The 18,463-nt window shown below is 39.5% G+C and overlaps 1 protein-coding gene across 1 annotated transcript; it reads left to right on the top strand.

Annotated features, from left to right (window-relative positions):
* The first annotated feature begins 385 nt into the window (after window positions 1-385).
* Window positions 386-17,772, top strand: si:ch211-137a8.2 (uncharacterized protein LOC777613 homolog). The gene is made up of 12 exons (XM_042486147.1): window positions 386-561; window positions 937-1,087; window positions 3,921-4,103; window positions 4,265-4,399; window positions 4,481-4,675; window positions 6,617-6,746; window positions 6,845-7,036; window positions 7,720-7,820; window positions 11,231-11,464; window positions 14,371-14,523; window positions 14,921-14,982; window positions 16,716-17,772. The coding sequence occupies exons 1-12, from the start codon at window positions 386-388 to the stop codon at window positions 16,906-16,908; spliced, it is 1,905 nt and encodes a 634-aa protein (XP_042342081.1). The 3' UTR covers window positions 16,909-17,772.
* Window positions 17,773-18,463: the final 691 nt, after the last annotated feature.

Here is an 18,463-nt window from a genome sequence, read left to right as displayed (position 1 = left end):
GTGCGGAAAATGCGCCAAGCAGTCCCAACGGGTTAATGTCACGTTGTGTCTTTTTAAAATTAAACATTTCTGGGGAGCAATCCTGGTTTTTCCTGAATGAGTGATATATTTCAGTGAAGTAATCGTTCTGAAATAATGGGAAAACACTACATTTTTTTGTCCACATTAAAGACCAACACAGCAGTCCCACCTTTGAGTTTCAGAGAGAAATGCTCTTTTTTGTCAAAATTTGGACATAACCTGTGTGCGTTTTTGCTTTTTCTTGGAGTAGGATGGGAATTTTACTTCAAATCTAAAAAAAAATATTTATTGAGTGGGAATCGACAGTAAAAATTCTCATTCATCCTCTCTGTTTCTCAACAGGTGAAGGTCACATGATGTCAGGATGCCTGGATTTCCACCTGATGTTGTCCCTGGACAGGAAGTGAGGGACATGGAGCTGTTTTTGGATCCGTCAGCTTTTCTTCCCACCTCGTCTCCAACCTTGGAGCAGAATTGGGAAGAAATGCAGCAAGTGGATGGCAGCTGGAGCCCAGACGGTGACCTGCAGGGATGTGGACAGTGAGTGTCCTGCATGGATTTGTCATGAGAGCTCAGTGCTGGACTCTCAGGTTTTGACAAATATTAGATTCTGAAACCAAAGAGTAATAATGTTATTTGCAGCCGGACGCAGCCTGTCTCTTCTGTAACAGAGTTCATAGAAGTTGGAGTTTAGTTTTACTGGAGTTTACTGTCCATGTTTTGATGTTTTCTTACATCTGGAGCAGATTTGGCCTGTGGGAATTAAGTTGAATATCACTGCCTGTTTGTCCCTGTGGCTGACTGCAGTGCTGCAACAAGAACATTTATAGCCTCCATGTTTCTGTTTCTGCAGTTTCGGTGTCTGACAGCAGGCTGTGCGTCTTTCTCACTGTTTGACTCCTTCTGTGTTTTCAGTCTGGACAGGAGGTGGGTCCTCTGGCATGAGTTCATGAAAGAACATGCCCACCTGGACACCTGGCTGCAATTGGCTGAGCAGGCTGTCAGCTCCTCTAACTCCGCCCACGTTACCTTCGTCACTGCCAAGGAGGAGCTGACGAAGTTTGAGGTGAGGAAACACAAATCACTGGTGCCATGCAGGGGAATCGTCATTTACTGAAATCCGGATACTGAAACTGCGATATATTTTACCCCCAAAAATCCAGAGTTTAGCTCATCTTAAAAATTTCTGCAAAATATCCCAATTCTTTGCAACCATACTCCCATGGACACCCATGGACAAAATGAGAGTGAGCGATATTTGAATTGAACTTCAATTATTAAAGGGTTTAAAGTGGAATTGTATTTTCCGTCAAAGGAAAGATGGAGTCTTTTTACTTTACTGTACTTTTAATTTGATATTTTTTTCCCGAGGTTGATTTCATACCGAATTTAATCTCTCCATGCTCACTTTTCCTGAGATTGCATGTTATCTTTTTTTTGGGTCATTTATTATATCTCCTTTGTCTTGTACATCACTGTCAGAATTAAAGTTCTTGTGTGTCTTGGATCCATATATTTGTCTTGTCGTTATACATTCTGGAAAGCTCACATGAGAGGCTCTCAGAGAAAGGAAAGCTGGGGTTAGAACAAAGTTAGGCTTAAGATCAGTTGCAGGTTAAAGCCATCATCTAGGTGGAGCGTAAATATCACTCAGCGGTCGGTCGTAAAGCTAAGGGAGGCAGTATTTATGCTTAAATCCACTCGTCTTAGCACCTCTAAATCACAAAGTTTGCAGCCGAGCGGAGCGTCCATCCCCTCTGACTGAAAAGCTGTAGATTCTCCTTGTTTGTTCAAATTAAACTCTGCTGTCAGGCTGGTCACTTCTGGGAAATCTGATCTGCAGCAAAGCCCCTCCACAGCTCCAACACACAGTGAGGCAGCTGGCAGTGCAGGAAACGATTAAGTCTGTATGTATCAGTCACTTCCTGTTGTTCCGGTGGAGGAGCAGACGGGTGACTGATGTTTAAACATTAAAACAAGCACACATTTCCCACTATTTCATGTGTCTGTAACTCAAATCAAACATTAATATAAGGAAGCTAACTGAAGGTTTGACTCTTATTATTATCCGTCAAATAATTTCATGGTTCATTTTCAGGTGTTGCAAAGTCCCAATTATTTAAGTTTTGAAAATGTGGATTGTAAGTTACTCATTTAACCCTTTAAGAACGGCAGAACGGTGGTGTGGTGGTTAGCACTGATGACTCACAGGAAGAGGGTCCTCGGTTCGAACTCGGGTTGGAGTGAGGTTTGGACCTTGGGTACGGGGCCCCTTCTGTGCGAGGTTTTCATGTTCTCCCTGTTTCAGTGTGGGGTCTTTCTGGCTTCTTCCCACATTCCAAAGACATGCAGGTTAAGGTGTGAATATAAGCATGAATGGTTTGTGTGTCTCTATGTGTCAGCCCTGCGACAGTCTGGCATCCTGTCTCGCCCAGTGACAGCTGGGATAGGCTCCACCCCCCACGTGACCCATACGAGGACAAGCGGTTACGAACAATGAATGAATGAACCTTTTAAGACCTGGATCAAAATCAGATTATAATGTGCTGCATTTAGACACCTTTCACAAGCACTTAAACCTCTGAAAACTGAGAAAGTTTATTTGATTTCTTCCAAAAAAAATGGGGAGCAATGTAAGTAGCATGATTATTAGATATTATCAAAAAAAAGGAAAAATGGCCAGAAAACTACATAAACCCTTTGTAACCTGAGCACACTGGTTTTTATTTCTTTTAAAAAACCACAAGAAAATATCCAGAAAATTTGAAAAAAATAGAGTAAAAAGAAAGAGAAAGTAAAAAAAAAAAACAGACAAGAAAATTACCTGAAAAAAGTGCTTAAAAAGTACAATATTTTCTGTAACATAATTCAGTATAGGTCTTTATGGGATCTTTAAAAAAAAGTTACAGTTATAATCGTTTTCCCTAACTTTTATCTTTTTCTCTAGGAATTTTTCCTGATTTTTTTTCCCCTAAATCTTTGTCTTTTGCATGTTAAGAAAAAAAGAAAAGAGATTTTTTTTTCACTCATTTTCAGGGTTTTTTTTTGTAATATTTTACTAATTTCTTGTGAATTTTTGGGTTATTTTGTTGCATGTCACCTTTTTTTTTCATGTTTCTAAAATAAATTAAGCCGATATGCTCAGGTTTCAAAGAGTTAACAGCAATTTCTGATCTATTTGATTATATCAGGTTTTAATATTTAAAAAGAAACATAATTTGGATTTTACATCAGCACCTGAAGGCTCTGCTGAAAGCATGTTTAATAGCAAAGAGCAGAGTCAAGTCGTCTGCATAATGCAGCACTTTATTTTCTGTTTTGTATAGAGTGAGACTAGAGCTGCAATGATTAGTTGGTTAATTGATTAGTCCATTGACAGGAAATCAATCTGTAACTATTCTGATGCTTGTCTTGTTTTCTTACTTAAAAAAACCCAACATTTATTTATTTACCATAAAGAAAAAATATACAACAGATAACACAGAAAAGATGTTCACAATAAGTTTGCATACTTATCATAATTTTGGTCTTTTCATGTCCATCTTCAACACTACTAAGTACCCAGTGGTGATACCTCTTCCCATTAAACACTTACTAACTCAGCAAATACCTCCCACCTTGCCATTCAGTCTAAAGCACAAAAAATATACAAGTACGACAAAACAGCAATAATAATAAAATATAAACCAAAGTTAAAAACAAACGAACAAAAAACAGTAGAAAAAACAGTTTTCTTTTTCTCTTTTGTCAGCTGCAAAACTTTGCTCTATATTTGTGCTGTAATAACAGCTGCTAGTGAAAACAAACAAAAAACTGTGATGTGCGTTACCTCAGACATGTTTTTCGTGTGTGTGTGTGTGTGTATGTGTGTGTGTGTGTGTGTGTTTGTGTGTGTTCAGAGACTGCGGTGTGAGGCGAGATCTCGTCTCGTCCAGTTGGACAGTCTGACCCAGAAGAATCGAACGCTGACTCGGCTGTTTCAAGGCGCCATGCAGGCTCGTTTGTTGGCGTTGGCGAGGGAGTGCGGGTGTCGATGGGACAAGGTGAACACCAAACTGGAATCCATCACTAGACCACTGAAGGTCAGAGTGCCAAAACTGATATTACTCTTTAAAAACATTTGGACAGAGAGGTGTTTTTTGTTCGTCCACCTCCACTTTATAAAAAAATAAATACTGAAGCATTTCAAAATGAATCAAAGTGATTTGAAGTGGCATATCGCTCTGTTTCTTTTCTCTGTAAGCTCTTTGTGTCGGAGTGGGAGGAGTTTGAGGCGGAAAGGGAGGAGCTCGCTCTCTGGTTGGCTGACCTAGATGTTCGTCTGGCTGAGGTGGATCATCTGTCGGGAAACACCTGTGAAAAGCTTAGACAACTGCAGGTGTGTGTATGCTAATTAAATGCACGCTTTCCTACCTCCTGCACAATTATTTATTTATTTGTTTCTTGTGTGTGTGTGTAGTCCTTCCAGCAGTGTGTGTGTGTGAACTCTGGCCGTGTGAACGTCCTGCTGCAGCGCGGCGAGGCCTTGATCCAACGCAGCCAGCCAACAGATGCACAGCATGTAGAAAGTCGGCTGCTGGAGCTGCTGCGGCGCTGCAGCTTTGTCTACAACAACATTGCACGAACACACACCCGCCTGCTGAGCATGAGACTGGTATACACACACACACACACACACACACACACACACACACACACTCTGTAACAACTAAAGTGAATACATGGCAGTGAATACACACAGATGTTAATATACATGAGGGTGGAGTGAAGTTCATACACAGGCAGATGGTTGTACAGTTTGTTTTTCCTAATTTAAACACATTTATACAATTATTTATTTCTAGCCACATTTATACACACAAAATGAGATTTGTTTTAACCCACTAACCTAAAAAGAGTCAGTCTTCTAGGTCACAGAATATCTACAGCTACTAAGTCAAAGGTATCCTGGATTTTATTGATTTAGTGTGTTTCACCCCGTCATTTCATAGTGCACGTTCATAGACGAAGGCCACTTGCAAGAGTCAGATTTTGAAAATAAATATCACAATCATAGTTGCAGTGGCATGGTGTCGTGGTTAGCACTGTTGCCTCACAGCAAAAGGGTCCCCAGTTCAATCCCAGGGTGGAACAAGGTTCGCTCCGTGGGCAGGGTGTACCCCGCCTTCCCCCTAATGACAGCTGGGATTGGCTCCAGCCCCCCTGCAAACCTTGCAAGGACATGAATGAATGAATGAATGAATGAAAAACATAGTTGCAGAGGCTGAGAGCTTGAAAACACAGGATCCTAAAATTTCCATAATGCAACTCAAAAGCATTTTCCCTTATTCTACATTCCAATAAAAGTCTGAAGTCAAAATTTCCCAGGTGAAAATTCCAACTTCCGACCTCCGAGCATTCCAGATGCGAGAGACAAAACAGAAACAAAAAACATGGCCGATTGAGACCAAGGGTTTACCACACATTCATTTATTTTTGGCGTGCCGCCACAACAAAAACATCTGCAGCCACAACTAGATTTTTGGAGCTGGACTGGTTATTAGGAGCGCTACTGAAATATATATATAACGTACGGTTATTTATAGCACACTTGGGGCAGCGACATCGCAGCAGGACATCGGGCACATTGAAAGTGTTCATTCTGCTGGGTCAAAAACTTTGCTCTCACTTTCAAACATCTGCAAACTGCTCCTCTCATCCATTGATGTGATCAGCTGTGAATGGCTCAACTGATCAGTTTTCCTTCCTGCAAGTGACAAACTGTTGTGGAGGAAAAATAAAGTCATGGAAATCTCCACCTGCTGTGCTGAGTTGCAGTGGATAATAGTGTGAGGTCACAGAACAATACAAACTCACAGGCATTTAAAAGATGTCCTAAAACACACACAAAAAACAAAAGTCATCCCCCTTACCCCTTGTCAGTAACTGCCACACACACACACACACACACACACACACACACACACACACACACACACACACACACACCTACCTTCATTCTGTGGGAAAGACTGCTTCTTTCATATGTAAAGAAACAGGAAGAAAAATCAGTTCATTTCAGAAAAAAATGATATTTTTGAAGTTCATGCAGCCTGCTTGCATGGGTCACTGAAAACACATCTTCCTAATCTGTACAGATGTATTAGGATTCTGCCACAGGAGCTCGTGTCCTTAGTGTTAATTAAGGATTACAGTATTAGTAAAAACAAGTGATGTAAGCCAGACTCCTCCTGTCTAGTAACTTCAGTGGATAATCAGCAAAATCAGTAAATGTTGTAAAATTCCTGATGTCTTTACACTTTTGTGTCTTTTTTAAACTTTGGAACTTTTGTGCTGAGAAGAAAACATTCAGAGATTGTTTATTGTCACCAAATAATTTTGAACATTCAATTATATGTAGAACTATATAAGAGTATGTATTATTTTGATTAAATAAGTAAAAATGTCTTTTACTGAAATAAATTACCTTAATACTTTCTCCATCACTGTACGTCAGTTGTCCTCTGCCCATCATCTTTTTTTTATTTATTGTTCCGTTATTTTATACCTCCTCCTCCTTCTCCTTCTCCTCCTCCACCTCCTCCTCCTCCTCCAGGTTTTTGAGGATGACTGGATTCTGTCTCCGGCTACAGACTCTGGTTGTCCTTCAGAGACTCTATTAGAGGAAGAGGGAGCGCGTGATAAAGCCAACCTGGACCTCCCTGCATTTCCAAACCATCCTAAAGGTAAACTGACAAATTAAACTTTAATTGCAGATATTAATCAATTACTTATGTGTAACCACTGCCGATAGTCAGTGATTATCAAAGTATCTTTTCTCTAGATTTCGGCCAATCAGGTAACTCCACCCCGGCCTTCTCCTCACCCATCCACTTCCCTCCTCCTCCTCCTCCTCCTTCTTCCCTGTCCTCGCCTACCCATGAGCACCTGGGGTTGGAATGGGACCCCTCGGTTGATATCGGACGCTCCGTCTCCCGTGATGATGCAGACTCATCATATTTCAGTGCCAGCACAGGTGGGGACAGTTTAAAAGAGAGAGAGTCAAAATCTTCTGTCTTTTTATTGGTCACAATATAAAACCTTCCTCACGGGTGCGTTTGACTCTTTTTATTTACTGTTTTTTCAGTAGCTACAGCTTCAACACCACGTTTACCACACTGCAGGAGATTTTTGGGTTTCTCTTAACTTGACTGAAAGACGACTTAATGCTCAGGGTTTTAGTTTTTTTCTTTTGATTTGGTTTGATTTCCTTTTGAAAACATTGCTAAAAGGGTAAGGAGAGACATGGTCAGAGATGGCCTATAATATGCAAAATATTTGTAAAAGTTGACCAGAAAATTATTTGAAAATTAGTTTTAATAGGGATTATGGAAATGATTCAAGGTTCATAATAATTTTTAAAAAATAGGAGAAATATCCAGAAAATTAAATTTACAACGTATAATAATTTTTTATCCCCTTTTTTGTTTGTTTTCCTTTTTTTCCTTTGTAATTCATATTTTGTAACTTCTTTCTGTGCTTTTGACCGAAATCAAGCCAATTTGCACAGGTTTAAAAATGTTAATGGAACATGCTCTAATGGATGTGTGTGTGTGTGTGTGTGTGTGTGTGTGTGTGTGTGTGTGTGTGTGTGTGTGTGTGTGTGTGTGTGTGTGTGTGTGTGTGTGTGTGCATATGTGTATGTGCATGTGCGTTTAGGTCTGTGTCACAGGGATGGCGTGAAGAGGCGGAGCTACCTCAGCTCTCTCGGCTCACAGTCTGATCTCAGCAAGGACATCACCAACCAGGAAGCAGATCTGGTGAGAGATTTTTTTCTTTTTTTAAAACAGCCTTGTTTTTTTATGATAAAAACAGGTGCTTTACTGAGCAATAAAATCTAAAACACAGAAGGATTGGGACTTACCATAAAAGAGTAAAGAAAAAAGATATAAAAAGTAGAATTAATTACTAAACTTACTAAACTACTTGATTGATTGAGATTTCAGAATGAGACCTCTGCTTTAGTGGGACTTTGGCGAAGCAAACCGCATGCATTTTCAACACGTTCTCATCCAAACTCCTCAAATATTGTCAATTTTTCAGCTAACTTTCGCATCTCCGTATTGTTCTCGAGGTATCCTCCTGCATCTGCTATTTACGTTACAGGATGCTGCTACTGTGATGTCAACACAAGCTCATGGCAGCCAACACCAGGATGTCAACAAATGCACATGCTTATCCTTGTATTACATCATTACCCGCAGTGTTGTAACCTGCTGTATTCCCTCCGTTCGTATTCTCAAGTGATGCCTTTTGCATGCGAATCGGGCAGAGGAGGCAAGTGCCACCCGCCGGTGTTTAATGACACTGCGACCAATTCTGTCCAGTCGCTTTCTCAGCTGACGGCGTTCAGTGGTGTTCCATGTGCACCTGAAAGGTTCCTTTTGGGGGCGCGCAATTAACGCCAAAAGCAGTGACATAGCTGCAATATTTTGCGATTTCGGAATGAGATTAGGCCGACATTTTATACAGTATATAGTTTTATTGGTTACTGTTGTAAAGATTTTGCCGCTAATTTTTGCTCCAAACTACTGTTCTCCTCCAACGTCATGTCTTTTTGAGTAGCAGGATGTGCTGAAATGATTGACTTCATTTTTACGTGTTTATTCATATTAAACATCCAAACTGATGTGTCATCAGAGGACAATGACAGAGGAGCAACATCAGGCTGAAGTGTGAAGAAAACCATGTGGTGTTTGCTTGTAATTTCATTGTACACTCCTCTCTGTGTTGTTCTGCTCTGACCCAGATGCTACATGGCCCAGAGGCTTCATCTGTCTGTACGTCCTTCCATTTATTGGTCCCTCCGTCCATCCGTTTGTCCGTCGGTCTCACACGTACACACACAGACTCATTGATGTTCCGATACACCAGCTATCTAAAAATGTTCTCCGCGGTTGTGTGCCGGCTTTATGAGCTGGTTACAACAGCTCACTCCTCTTCTGCTGATTTATTGATGATGCCTGCAGGATGTGGCACCTCTATATGTTGTTGTCTGTTTCCTTTTTTAGCTTTATTTTGGCAAAATGGGAGGGTGTCAGCAACTGTGCGAGACAGAGGCAGAGGCAGACACAAAGAGATGAAAATGGAGAGGGAGAAATAAGACGTGCCATCATGAATTGTGGGGAGGAGAGAGGAGAAGTGTTGAAGTGATTTGAGTATCCTCCTCTGCTCGCCTGCAGCTCCCCCCTCTCTCTGTCTGTTTCACACCCACACACTGCTGCCCTGTCGGTGAACCCCACAGCCCAACAGGAAAAGAGACGAACACAGAGGCGCACGTAAAACTGAATTAACATCTGATTACAGCTGCAGCATCCCGACAAGGCAGACATCAAAGTGTGCGCACACTTGTGTCAAAGAGAAATATTATCCTATGTATTTATTGGATGTGTAAATGCGTGATGTCAGCTTGCTCTCCCTGCAGGCTTGGCTTAGCGCTGTCCACCCAGAGGACTCGACGTGTTTGTACTTTATTAATCTGCGACTGTGTGACCTCGTCTTCTTGTATGCAGCAAGAATTGTGAATGCAACTCAAAAGAAGCGCCTGCAGAGTTTTTTTGGACTCTGGCTGCCCCCTTGAAGTCCAAGATCCAAATCATCAGTCGGACACCCCTCAGTTGACTGAGTTTCTTCAAGTGGAGCAGTGTTTTTTGTCAGTCAATGTGCAGTGTACTGTTGCTTTCATGCTGCTCTACTTTACAGACAGCTACAAACCCAGGTCCAGGGTGAGTCTACAGCAAACAAGCACGGTCACTGTGAAAAGAAAGGGTTGTAAATTTGGTTATTTTTATGTCTCTGCGTCGGTAATAGCCATAGTCGGAGGCATCATGTTTTCAGGTTATCACTTCATCTGTCCCATTCTCATATTCCCAATATCTCAAGAACAAAGTTGTTTCATATTGGAACCAATGTTCACTTTGACTCAATGATGAATGATTAGATTTTGGTGGTCAAAGGTCAAGGTCGCAGTGACCTTGTCTGTCTCATTCTCATGAACACAATATCTCAAGAATATCTTGAGAAAGTTGTTTCATATTTTGCACCAATGGTCACTTGAATTGGACAAAGTACTGATTAGATTTTGGTGGTCACAGAAAAAAGGTCAGTATCAGTCTGACCTTGTCTGTGTCATCCTTGTGAAGGCAATATCTCAATGACACACTTTGAGGGATTTTTTTTTTTTTTTTTTTTTCAAATTTGGAACAAACGTTCACTTGGACTCAAAGATGAAATGATTAGATTTTGGTGGTCAAAGGTCAAGGTCACTGTGACCTTGCATCCATCTCATTATCATGAACGCAATGTCTCACAAACACCTTGCAGGAAGGTCATTGTTACCTTGCAAACATTTCTTTGTCATGAATGCAGTATGTCAAGAAAACCTTTAGAAAATTGTGTCAGCTTTGGCACAAACTACCACTTGGACTCAACAATGAACTGAGTAGATTTTTGTGGTCAAAGGTCATTGTGAGCTTGCATCTGTCTCATTACGTGATGATTCACACATGACTCCTTGTGGGGGGTTTCTTCAAATATGGCACAAATATTCACTTGGACCCAAGGATGAAATAATTAGATTTGGTGGTCATAGGTCATAGGTCACAGTCAGTGTGACCATGCATCTATGTCATTATCATGAATGCAATAACTTACTAATACAGTACATTGAGGGAATTTTTGACAAAAGGTCACTGTCACATCATCATGCTCTTCAAAAACACTTTTCTGGCCATTGTTTAACGTGATATCTCAGTAACAGAAGGTGAGACATTTGGTCAGATACTGAATTGGGTTTCCACCTTGAAACTGTACGGATTGTTTAGGTCTTCTGTGCAGAAATGCAACAGTAAGAGCACACAGCAATAATGGAAAAAAGGCCCCTAACTTGTTATTTTATGGTGCACCATAATGAGCCAAAGCCATGGTTTCTGAAAAAAAGACAGTAATTTTATAGATAGTATTATTTTGAAAATGGTCTGCTGATGAGAATCTTCAAAACACTCAAAATACCCCTTAAAAGAAGTGATGAAGGTAGTAGATCTCTACATTATGATGCAAAATAAACCAAAACAAGAAATGTTCACAGACTGGATCATCAGGAAATAAATAGAGCAGAATAATTTATCCTCAAAATTAACATTTAAATGTATATAACCTGTTTACTGTGCAGCGATTGGAGGGATGGCTTGACCACGCCCACCTCAGTGTCATCTCACCTGCAGCAACCCACGGGGGTGGGACTTGGCCAAAGAGAGGCCAGTGGGTGACCTCGACCCCTGAAAGACAGGACGGTGAGCCGGTCAGCTTTGACGGCGGGCGCGTGAGGGCATGGCTGGGAGTCCAGAGCCCTGCCCCTGCTGAGAGGAGGACTTCCAGAGCCGTGCAAACTGATGGACAGGTGGAGGTGGGTGAAGTCACATTCATTCACATTGAAATCTTTTGTCAGATACATTCTTTCTGAAGGATTTTCAACCTTTGCTTTACTGTCAACGAATTTGTAACTAACTTTGCAGCAGTAAATTCATAATTGAACACATTTCAAGGATAAAGTCAGAAATTATCATAACACATTGCTGGTTTTGTGCTTTGCATGAGATTTGCTGACAATAACAGACATTTAGAGATAGAGCCTTTGAACCATCAGTTGGAACACCTGAGCCAAACCACTCAGGTTCCGTCCTGTTACACTGAAATCAGTTTCTAGCACGCTGCAAAATTTACGCACCCACAGTCAGATAAGATGCACAGACGGCCCCATGCTTGCCTTCCTGTTACACTTACTATATCAATTTCTGGGCATGCCAGAATTATTCTACACCCAGCCTATATCACGCAGTATGTAAATATTAAGTTTGTGTGTTTTAATGTGTTTACCATAATTTCAGTATTTATTTGCATGTTTTGTGAACGTTTTCGTTGTGCATGTGTGTAAGTTTTCGTGTGTATGTGGACATTTTTGGTGTGGATGTGGACATTTTTGATGTGTTTGTGCACATTTTCCTTGTGTATGTGTATGTTTTTAGTGGGCATTTTCGGCATGTTTATGCAGATTTTCAATGTATGTGTTGACATTTCCAGTGTTTATGTGTACTTGTTGCACATACTTGTTGTGTGTGTGCAGACAAAGAAGTGTTTCAGTCTAAACGGCCTCTGATAACAGGCAAAATTAATTTTGCGCCTACAAATGTGTGTCTGCACACTCCCAAATGTTGATGTGGACTAAACAGCACTCTGATTTGTTTAACAATCACTCAGTTATTTTGTCGTTAATTTACTCTCAAACTTTTTTTAAACCAAGATGTGAGTTTTTGTCCCCATGAGGCCATTTTTACATGTACAGTGAGCTGTCTCACACACAGTTTTTCTTTTCATCTTTCTCATCTTTCAGCATTGTAAAGAGATCCAGGAAACACACACACACACACACACACACACACACACACACACACACACACACACACACACACACACACACACACACACACACACACACACACACACACACACACACTGAGGGATGTTGTCTCTCACCTGAAGCTCCATCAGCATTCATAATCATCAGCTTTTATTTTTCCACCTTTTGTTAGGACAGATTCCTGAATAACTGTCCTCTGCCCCCACCCCCCTCCCCACCCTTTCCTCTCTCCCCGGCTTCCCCTTTCTCTCTCCATCAGATTTCATTGGCCTCAGCCTTCATTTTCTCTCCCTCTCTCATTACCGGTGAAAGCGCCTATTTATTCTCCTCCTCTGTCTCGTCCACCGCTTCCCGAGCCGCCAAAATGAATCCATAAAGTCTTGATTTATGCATCCAGTCTGGCTGCACTTTAACTGTCGCCATAAAAACAGGAGAGAAACACGCAGACTTCCTCATTTCCTTCCTTCCTCTTCACTTCCTTCCTCTTTACTTCCTCCTTTCCATTTTTCCTCTCTGTGACTTACAACCCGCTTCAGATTACTGTCTATGTGCAGGAAAGAGAGACGACAGGCAGAGGCAGAGAGAAAAGTTGGTAGATGAGTTTTTAGGGTCAAGTCTGCTGACAAAGTGTGTGCGATATTGTAATTAGAGCCCTTTTGTGCACACTCATTTGCAATATGCAAGTTTGAACGCGTGTTTGTGCGTAATAGCATTGGCACTTTCTAATGGAGGTTCATTACTGACAAAACTATCGAGCGAGCACAAAACAAATTGGAGCAGAAATCAACCTGTGAGTCCAAATTTGAGAGCAGCGAAGATTCGAGAGTTTAATCAATGTCTTTGAGCAGCTTGTGTACAAACTCAGACCGAGAGCTTAACAAACAGTTGAATTTTAATTTAAGCCTTTAAAACCAGGATTGACATCAGTTTTCCTGTGCAGCATTCAGACAACTTTTACAATAATTTTAACCTCTGAAACTGTAGAAAAAATGGGCTGATTTCTTTCCAAAACAAGTGACAAATATAATGAGCAACTTTACGAAAAATGTCCCACAAAAAAAACAGTTAAAGGTGACAAGGAAATTTTTTAAAAATTAGTTGGGATTGATTATTAGATATTATCAAAAAATTTGCAGAAAATGTACAGAAATCTATGTTCATAATTCTCCTGATTATACATTTAAAATTATGTTACAGAAATATTTTATTTATTTTTTTAAGGTCATTTTCATTTTTGTTTTGTTTTTTTCTTTTCTTCTATTTATTTATTCATTAATTTATCTATTTATTTACCATTCAGAAATTTTTCTTGTAACTTAAAACTAATTTCTTGCTAAATTGTGGGCCATTTCTTGTTAAGTTGCTCATCACCCTCCCATCTTTCTAAAAGAAATGGAGCCAATTTTCTTAGGTCTTAAAGGATTAAAGCATCATCCTCTCTGCTCTGACTCTGAGCTCCATCAGCTCTCAGGTGAAGTGATGTCTCTTTGAAAGAATGTAACTCAGCTGAATGACGTCTCATGATGGATCATTTTTTGCTGAAAATTAAGTCTGGAGAATCAGCTGACTTTTGTCAGATACTGTTGGTCCATAAACAAAAAAATGACTTGCCATCTATAGGAGGTCTGCAACTCATGATTATTATTGTTGATCAATTAATAAATTCAAGATTTTAAGGTTCTTTGAATGCAATTTTACAGCAGTTTTAGTTTTGTTAAAAACATTTTTTTTTTAAAATATTTTTTTGGTTTTGTTTTGTATTTGCTAATTTTCTTTTAAACAAATTTCTTGCTAATCATTTCTTCTTAGGTTGCTCATTGCCTTCTTCCTGTGTTTTCAAGCCAATTACCACAGGTTTCAAAGGGTTAACTGCATTCAACTGTTCTGTGTTTCAGTGTTACCTGGATGGATGTCACAGCGACACACTCAGTCAGCTGCCTTTTCATCTCGACAACACACTGCCTTTTCCTGCTTCCTCCCCTTCGCCGTCACATGACCTGAAAGCCTTGTCTGATTGGATGAAGCATCAGCAGCGATCCAGTCTTCAGGTGAGTTGACGTCATCGGCCAGTTTTCTTGGTTTTTATTGATAAACCAGATAAATTGGAGATGTTGCTGGTGTTTTTGGTTGCAGCTTTTTCTGAGAGGCTTGTTGTCAGGACTCATAATTCACAGTGCTGTGACTGCCAGAGGATGTCATCTGCTCACAGTAATTAAAGTGTCAAAAATTAATGTGGTATTGATTTATCGATAGAAACTAATACGCACAGCACTTTTTAAATAAGTAGTAGTAATAAGACATAGTGTCAGTCGTGCCCTGTGGGGAGAAATAAACTCTGTGCAGATATTTCTGAGCTGATATATTCCTAGAAAGTATTTTCGTGTGAAAGTATGAAATGTTGCCTGAAACCACAGAGGATCAACAGAAGCTCTCTGTGTTCTGCAGGCGGAAGAAGAAGAAGAGCAGTCCTGTTGCGAGGAAGCCGAACGCCTTCTCTCAGAACAAAGGTGAGAAAAGAGTTGTGCGCAGATGGAGCGATCAAAGACGCAGAATGCAGTTTGCAGGATTTTTCTAAAACTACAGAGACAAGCACAACAGTGTCCTTCATGAGAAAACTTGTAGAGAAAAACAGATAAGGTCAGCAGCCAACAAACGTGCTCTTCATCAGGTATTTACAGAAATACTGTTCAGTCTTCTTATGTTTGTGGTGTTGAACACCGTCCTATGTGTCTGTGTGACCCACATGTGGTTTATTAAATCTGTCAGTAGATTTTGACAGTAAGTTTAAAATCAACGCATGAAGTTTTCTATTCAAGAAACTGAGTGATTTCATGTTCAGCAACATCAGCGCTCTAAAGACCATTTTTGTAGAATTGATGAACAGTTAATATATCAACTCCTAATAGTGGAAGTCCGTAAGTTTCAAAATAAAAGTCTCTCAAAACAGCAAAATACAGAGGATATACTCAACTTGCTGTAAATTTTGGAAAATGACAGAAGGCCAGTCGCAGCAGCCTCAACCATGTTTCTTGGAATTTGGGTCATTTAAAGCCCTCTGAGGCAAACTGTGTTCTGTGTGATAATGGGCTTTATAGATACAATTGAATTGAATTCAATAGAATTGAATTTTTTGGATTATGGAATGTTTATATGTATTGTGACATTTCTAGGATTTTAGGATTTTTCTTGGATTTTGAAATGTTTCTAGCATTTTAGGACATTTCTAGGATTTTAGGACGTTCCTAGGAGTTTAGGAATTTTCCTGGATTTTAGGACATATCTAGGCTTTGGGGACGTCTCTGTGTTTTTAGGTTTTTTCTAGGAATTTAGCACATTTTAAGGATTTTGGGTTGTAACTGGAAGTATCTGACATTTCTAGAACTTAGGGACATTTCTAGGATTTTAGGAATTTTTTTAACATTTTAGAACAGGATTTTAGGATGTTCTTAGGATTTTTCTTGGATTTTAGGATTAGGATTTTGGGATGTTTCCAAGACTTTTGGATGTTTTTATTTTTTAGATTTTGGGACATTTTTCAGTTTTTAGGTAGTTTATTGGAATTTAGCACATTTAAAGGATTTTAGGTCATTTCTAGCATTTTAGGACATTTCTGGGATTTCAGGATTTTTTTTTTTTAGGATTTCAGAACATTTTAGCATTTTTATAGGATTTTAAGATGTTTCTAGGATTTGGGGACATTTCTAGGATGCCGGGATGTTTCTTAAATTTTTGGGATGTTTCTGTGATTTTAGGACATTTCATGGATTTTTAGACATTCCTAGGATTTTAGGAAATTTCTAGGATTTTGGGATGTTTCTAGGAATTTCAAGAATTTCAGCACATTTCAAGAATTTTGTCATTAGTGCCTTAGCTCGGACCTCTGTTGGGGGGTGCTTTGGATCCTCGCCAGGCTCTTTTTATGATAAACAAGCTCTATTTGATGTTGTTTTAGGCACTCTGGTACCTTATGTATACTAAAAGTACAAACAATTCCCAGTGTGAATTATTTAATTTTTTTATTATGAATTAGATTATATTTGGGGGGTCACCGGGCACCCTATTAGGGGCCAGATTTGGCCTGCAGGCATCAAGCTGAGAATCACTAATTTGGAGCTTTAACGGTTAATTTAGAGAATGTTGATGTTTAGTGACAGGTAGGTTTCCAGATGTTGCTTCTTCCAGAGTTTGTAAAACAGTTGTGCAGACAGTAACTCCTCCTTGTCCTGCTCCTGTTCCACAGTGTGACCTCCAGCAGCAGGGTCGTGTCCTCCCCGCTTTCCCCAGCCCTCCTCTGCCTCCTCCTGGCTGCTGCTCTGGCTCTTCTGGCTTGTCTGATCTGGGCTGTCCTGGAGCCGCCATGTCATTGCAGCAGCAGGATGCCTAGGAGCTTCCACCTGGCTCTGAGGTACGTCAACGGTCCCCCGCCAACCTGAAGACCACCCAGAGGCAGTTTGGACAAAGCACTTTCCTCATGCTCTACAGAACGGAGGTTTGCAACTCACCATGTATGGCTCATTTAAATTAACCTACGAGGCTCAAACTGCAGAGATCGCACAGCAGCATGCAGGAATACGGGAAGAAAATGCAGAATAATAACACCTCAAATCAAAGGCAGCACTGAGTGTCAGATATGCATGCCTTTCTGACTATTTTCCACCAATAATTTCTATCATTATTCATCCCTGTTTTGTCTAACTTCAAAATTAGCTCCCTCTTGGGTTAAACCCAGTATTATTTTAGTGCAACCTGTCAAGAATGGATATTAGTTTATTCTTTGAGTGATAAGCCACCAAAAGAAAGAGAACATTTTCTCACAATTCAATATTTAAAACTTTATTTTCACAAATATAAGAATATTTTGCTGGTAAAGTGGAGAAAGGAGAAAGAAACCAAAATATTTACTTACCACTAACTGCCTTGTTTGGGAGCTTTTTTTCCAGTATGTGACTTAGATGCACTTCTCCAAACCTCCGGTGTTTAAGCAAAAGGAATATCCGCATGAGATTAACAGGTTGTGAACCTTAAAAGAATATGAATATATGCTGATGATTGTGTCCTTTGGCAGCTGATGAAAAACAAAAATAGAGTTTTTAAGAATCACTTTATTGCTTGCTTTGTGGCAGCTGATCCATTCACTAGTGAATCAGGATTAAATTGGCAGTTTGCAGAATATTTTTCAAATTGGGACAAACCCAAATCATGTTGCGTTTCAAACATAAGCTTTCAGTTTTAGTTCTTTCCAATAATCCTCAATAATGCAGTTCAATGAATTAACACAGCGTAAACGCAAAACGTTATCTGAGATTGAAAATATATCTTAGTCACCTTCAAGGAACCTAAAGGTGACATGAAAATATCTTGGGAATAATTTTTGCCTTTGTGATTTAAAAAAAAAAAAAAATCCTGTATGTCATTATAATGAGAAACTAATGACTTAGTTTCATTATTATGAGATACTAACTCATTATTGACTCGTTATTATGATAAATGTCTGCTTATATTGAGATACTAACTCATTATTCTGGAATAATAACTTGTTATTTTGGGATATTAATTACATATTTTGATAAATTAAGTCATTGTAAGATACTCATTACTTTGAGATACCAACTCATTATTTGAGATATTAACTCATCAGTTTTAGATAGTAACTCATTACTTTGGAATGATTATTATTATTTTGAGATACTAACTTGTTTTGTTGAGATATTAACTTATTATTTTGCGATACTAACTCAAATGTTTGAGATACTAATTCATAAAATTAAGATACTTACTCATGACTGTAAGATACTTAGTATTTTATGTGATGCTAGCTCATAATTTTGAGGCATTTACACATCATTGTGAGATACCAACTCATTATATTGAGATACTTTCTCATGATTTGAAGATACAAACTTGTGATTTTGAGATACCATCACATTATTGATATAAGTCATCACTTTATGATATCAACTCATGATTTTAAGAAACTAACTCAGTATT

Source organism: Plectropomus leopardus, chromosome 5 (assembly GCF_008729295.1).
Source record: "Plectropomus leopardus isolate mb chromosome 5, YSFRI_Pleo_2.0, whole genome shotgun sequence".
Lineage (NCBI taxonomy): Eukaryota > Metazoa > Chordata > Actinopteri > Perciformes > Serranidae > Plectropomus > Plectropomus leopardus.
Note: the sequence above shows the minus strand (reverse complement) of the source record. Positions and strands in the feature narration are given on the sequence as shown.

Bases quoted from the DNA above. Each gene is read 5' to 3' on its own strand.
- si:ch211-137a8.2 (XM_042486147.1), top strand. From the start codon at position 386: ATGCCTGGATTTCCACCTGATGTTGTCCCTGGACAGGAAGTGAGGGAC. The intron at 14,524-14,920 runs GTGAGTTGACGT...TGTGTTCTGCAG, and splicing joins AGCAGCGATCCAGTCTTCAG to GCGGAAGAAGAAGAAGAGCA. The intron at 14,983-16,715 runs GTGAGAAAAGAG...CCTGTTCCACAG, and splicing joins CGCCTTCTCTCAGAACAAAG to TGTGACCTCCAGCAGCAGGG.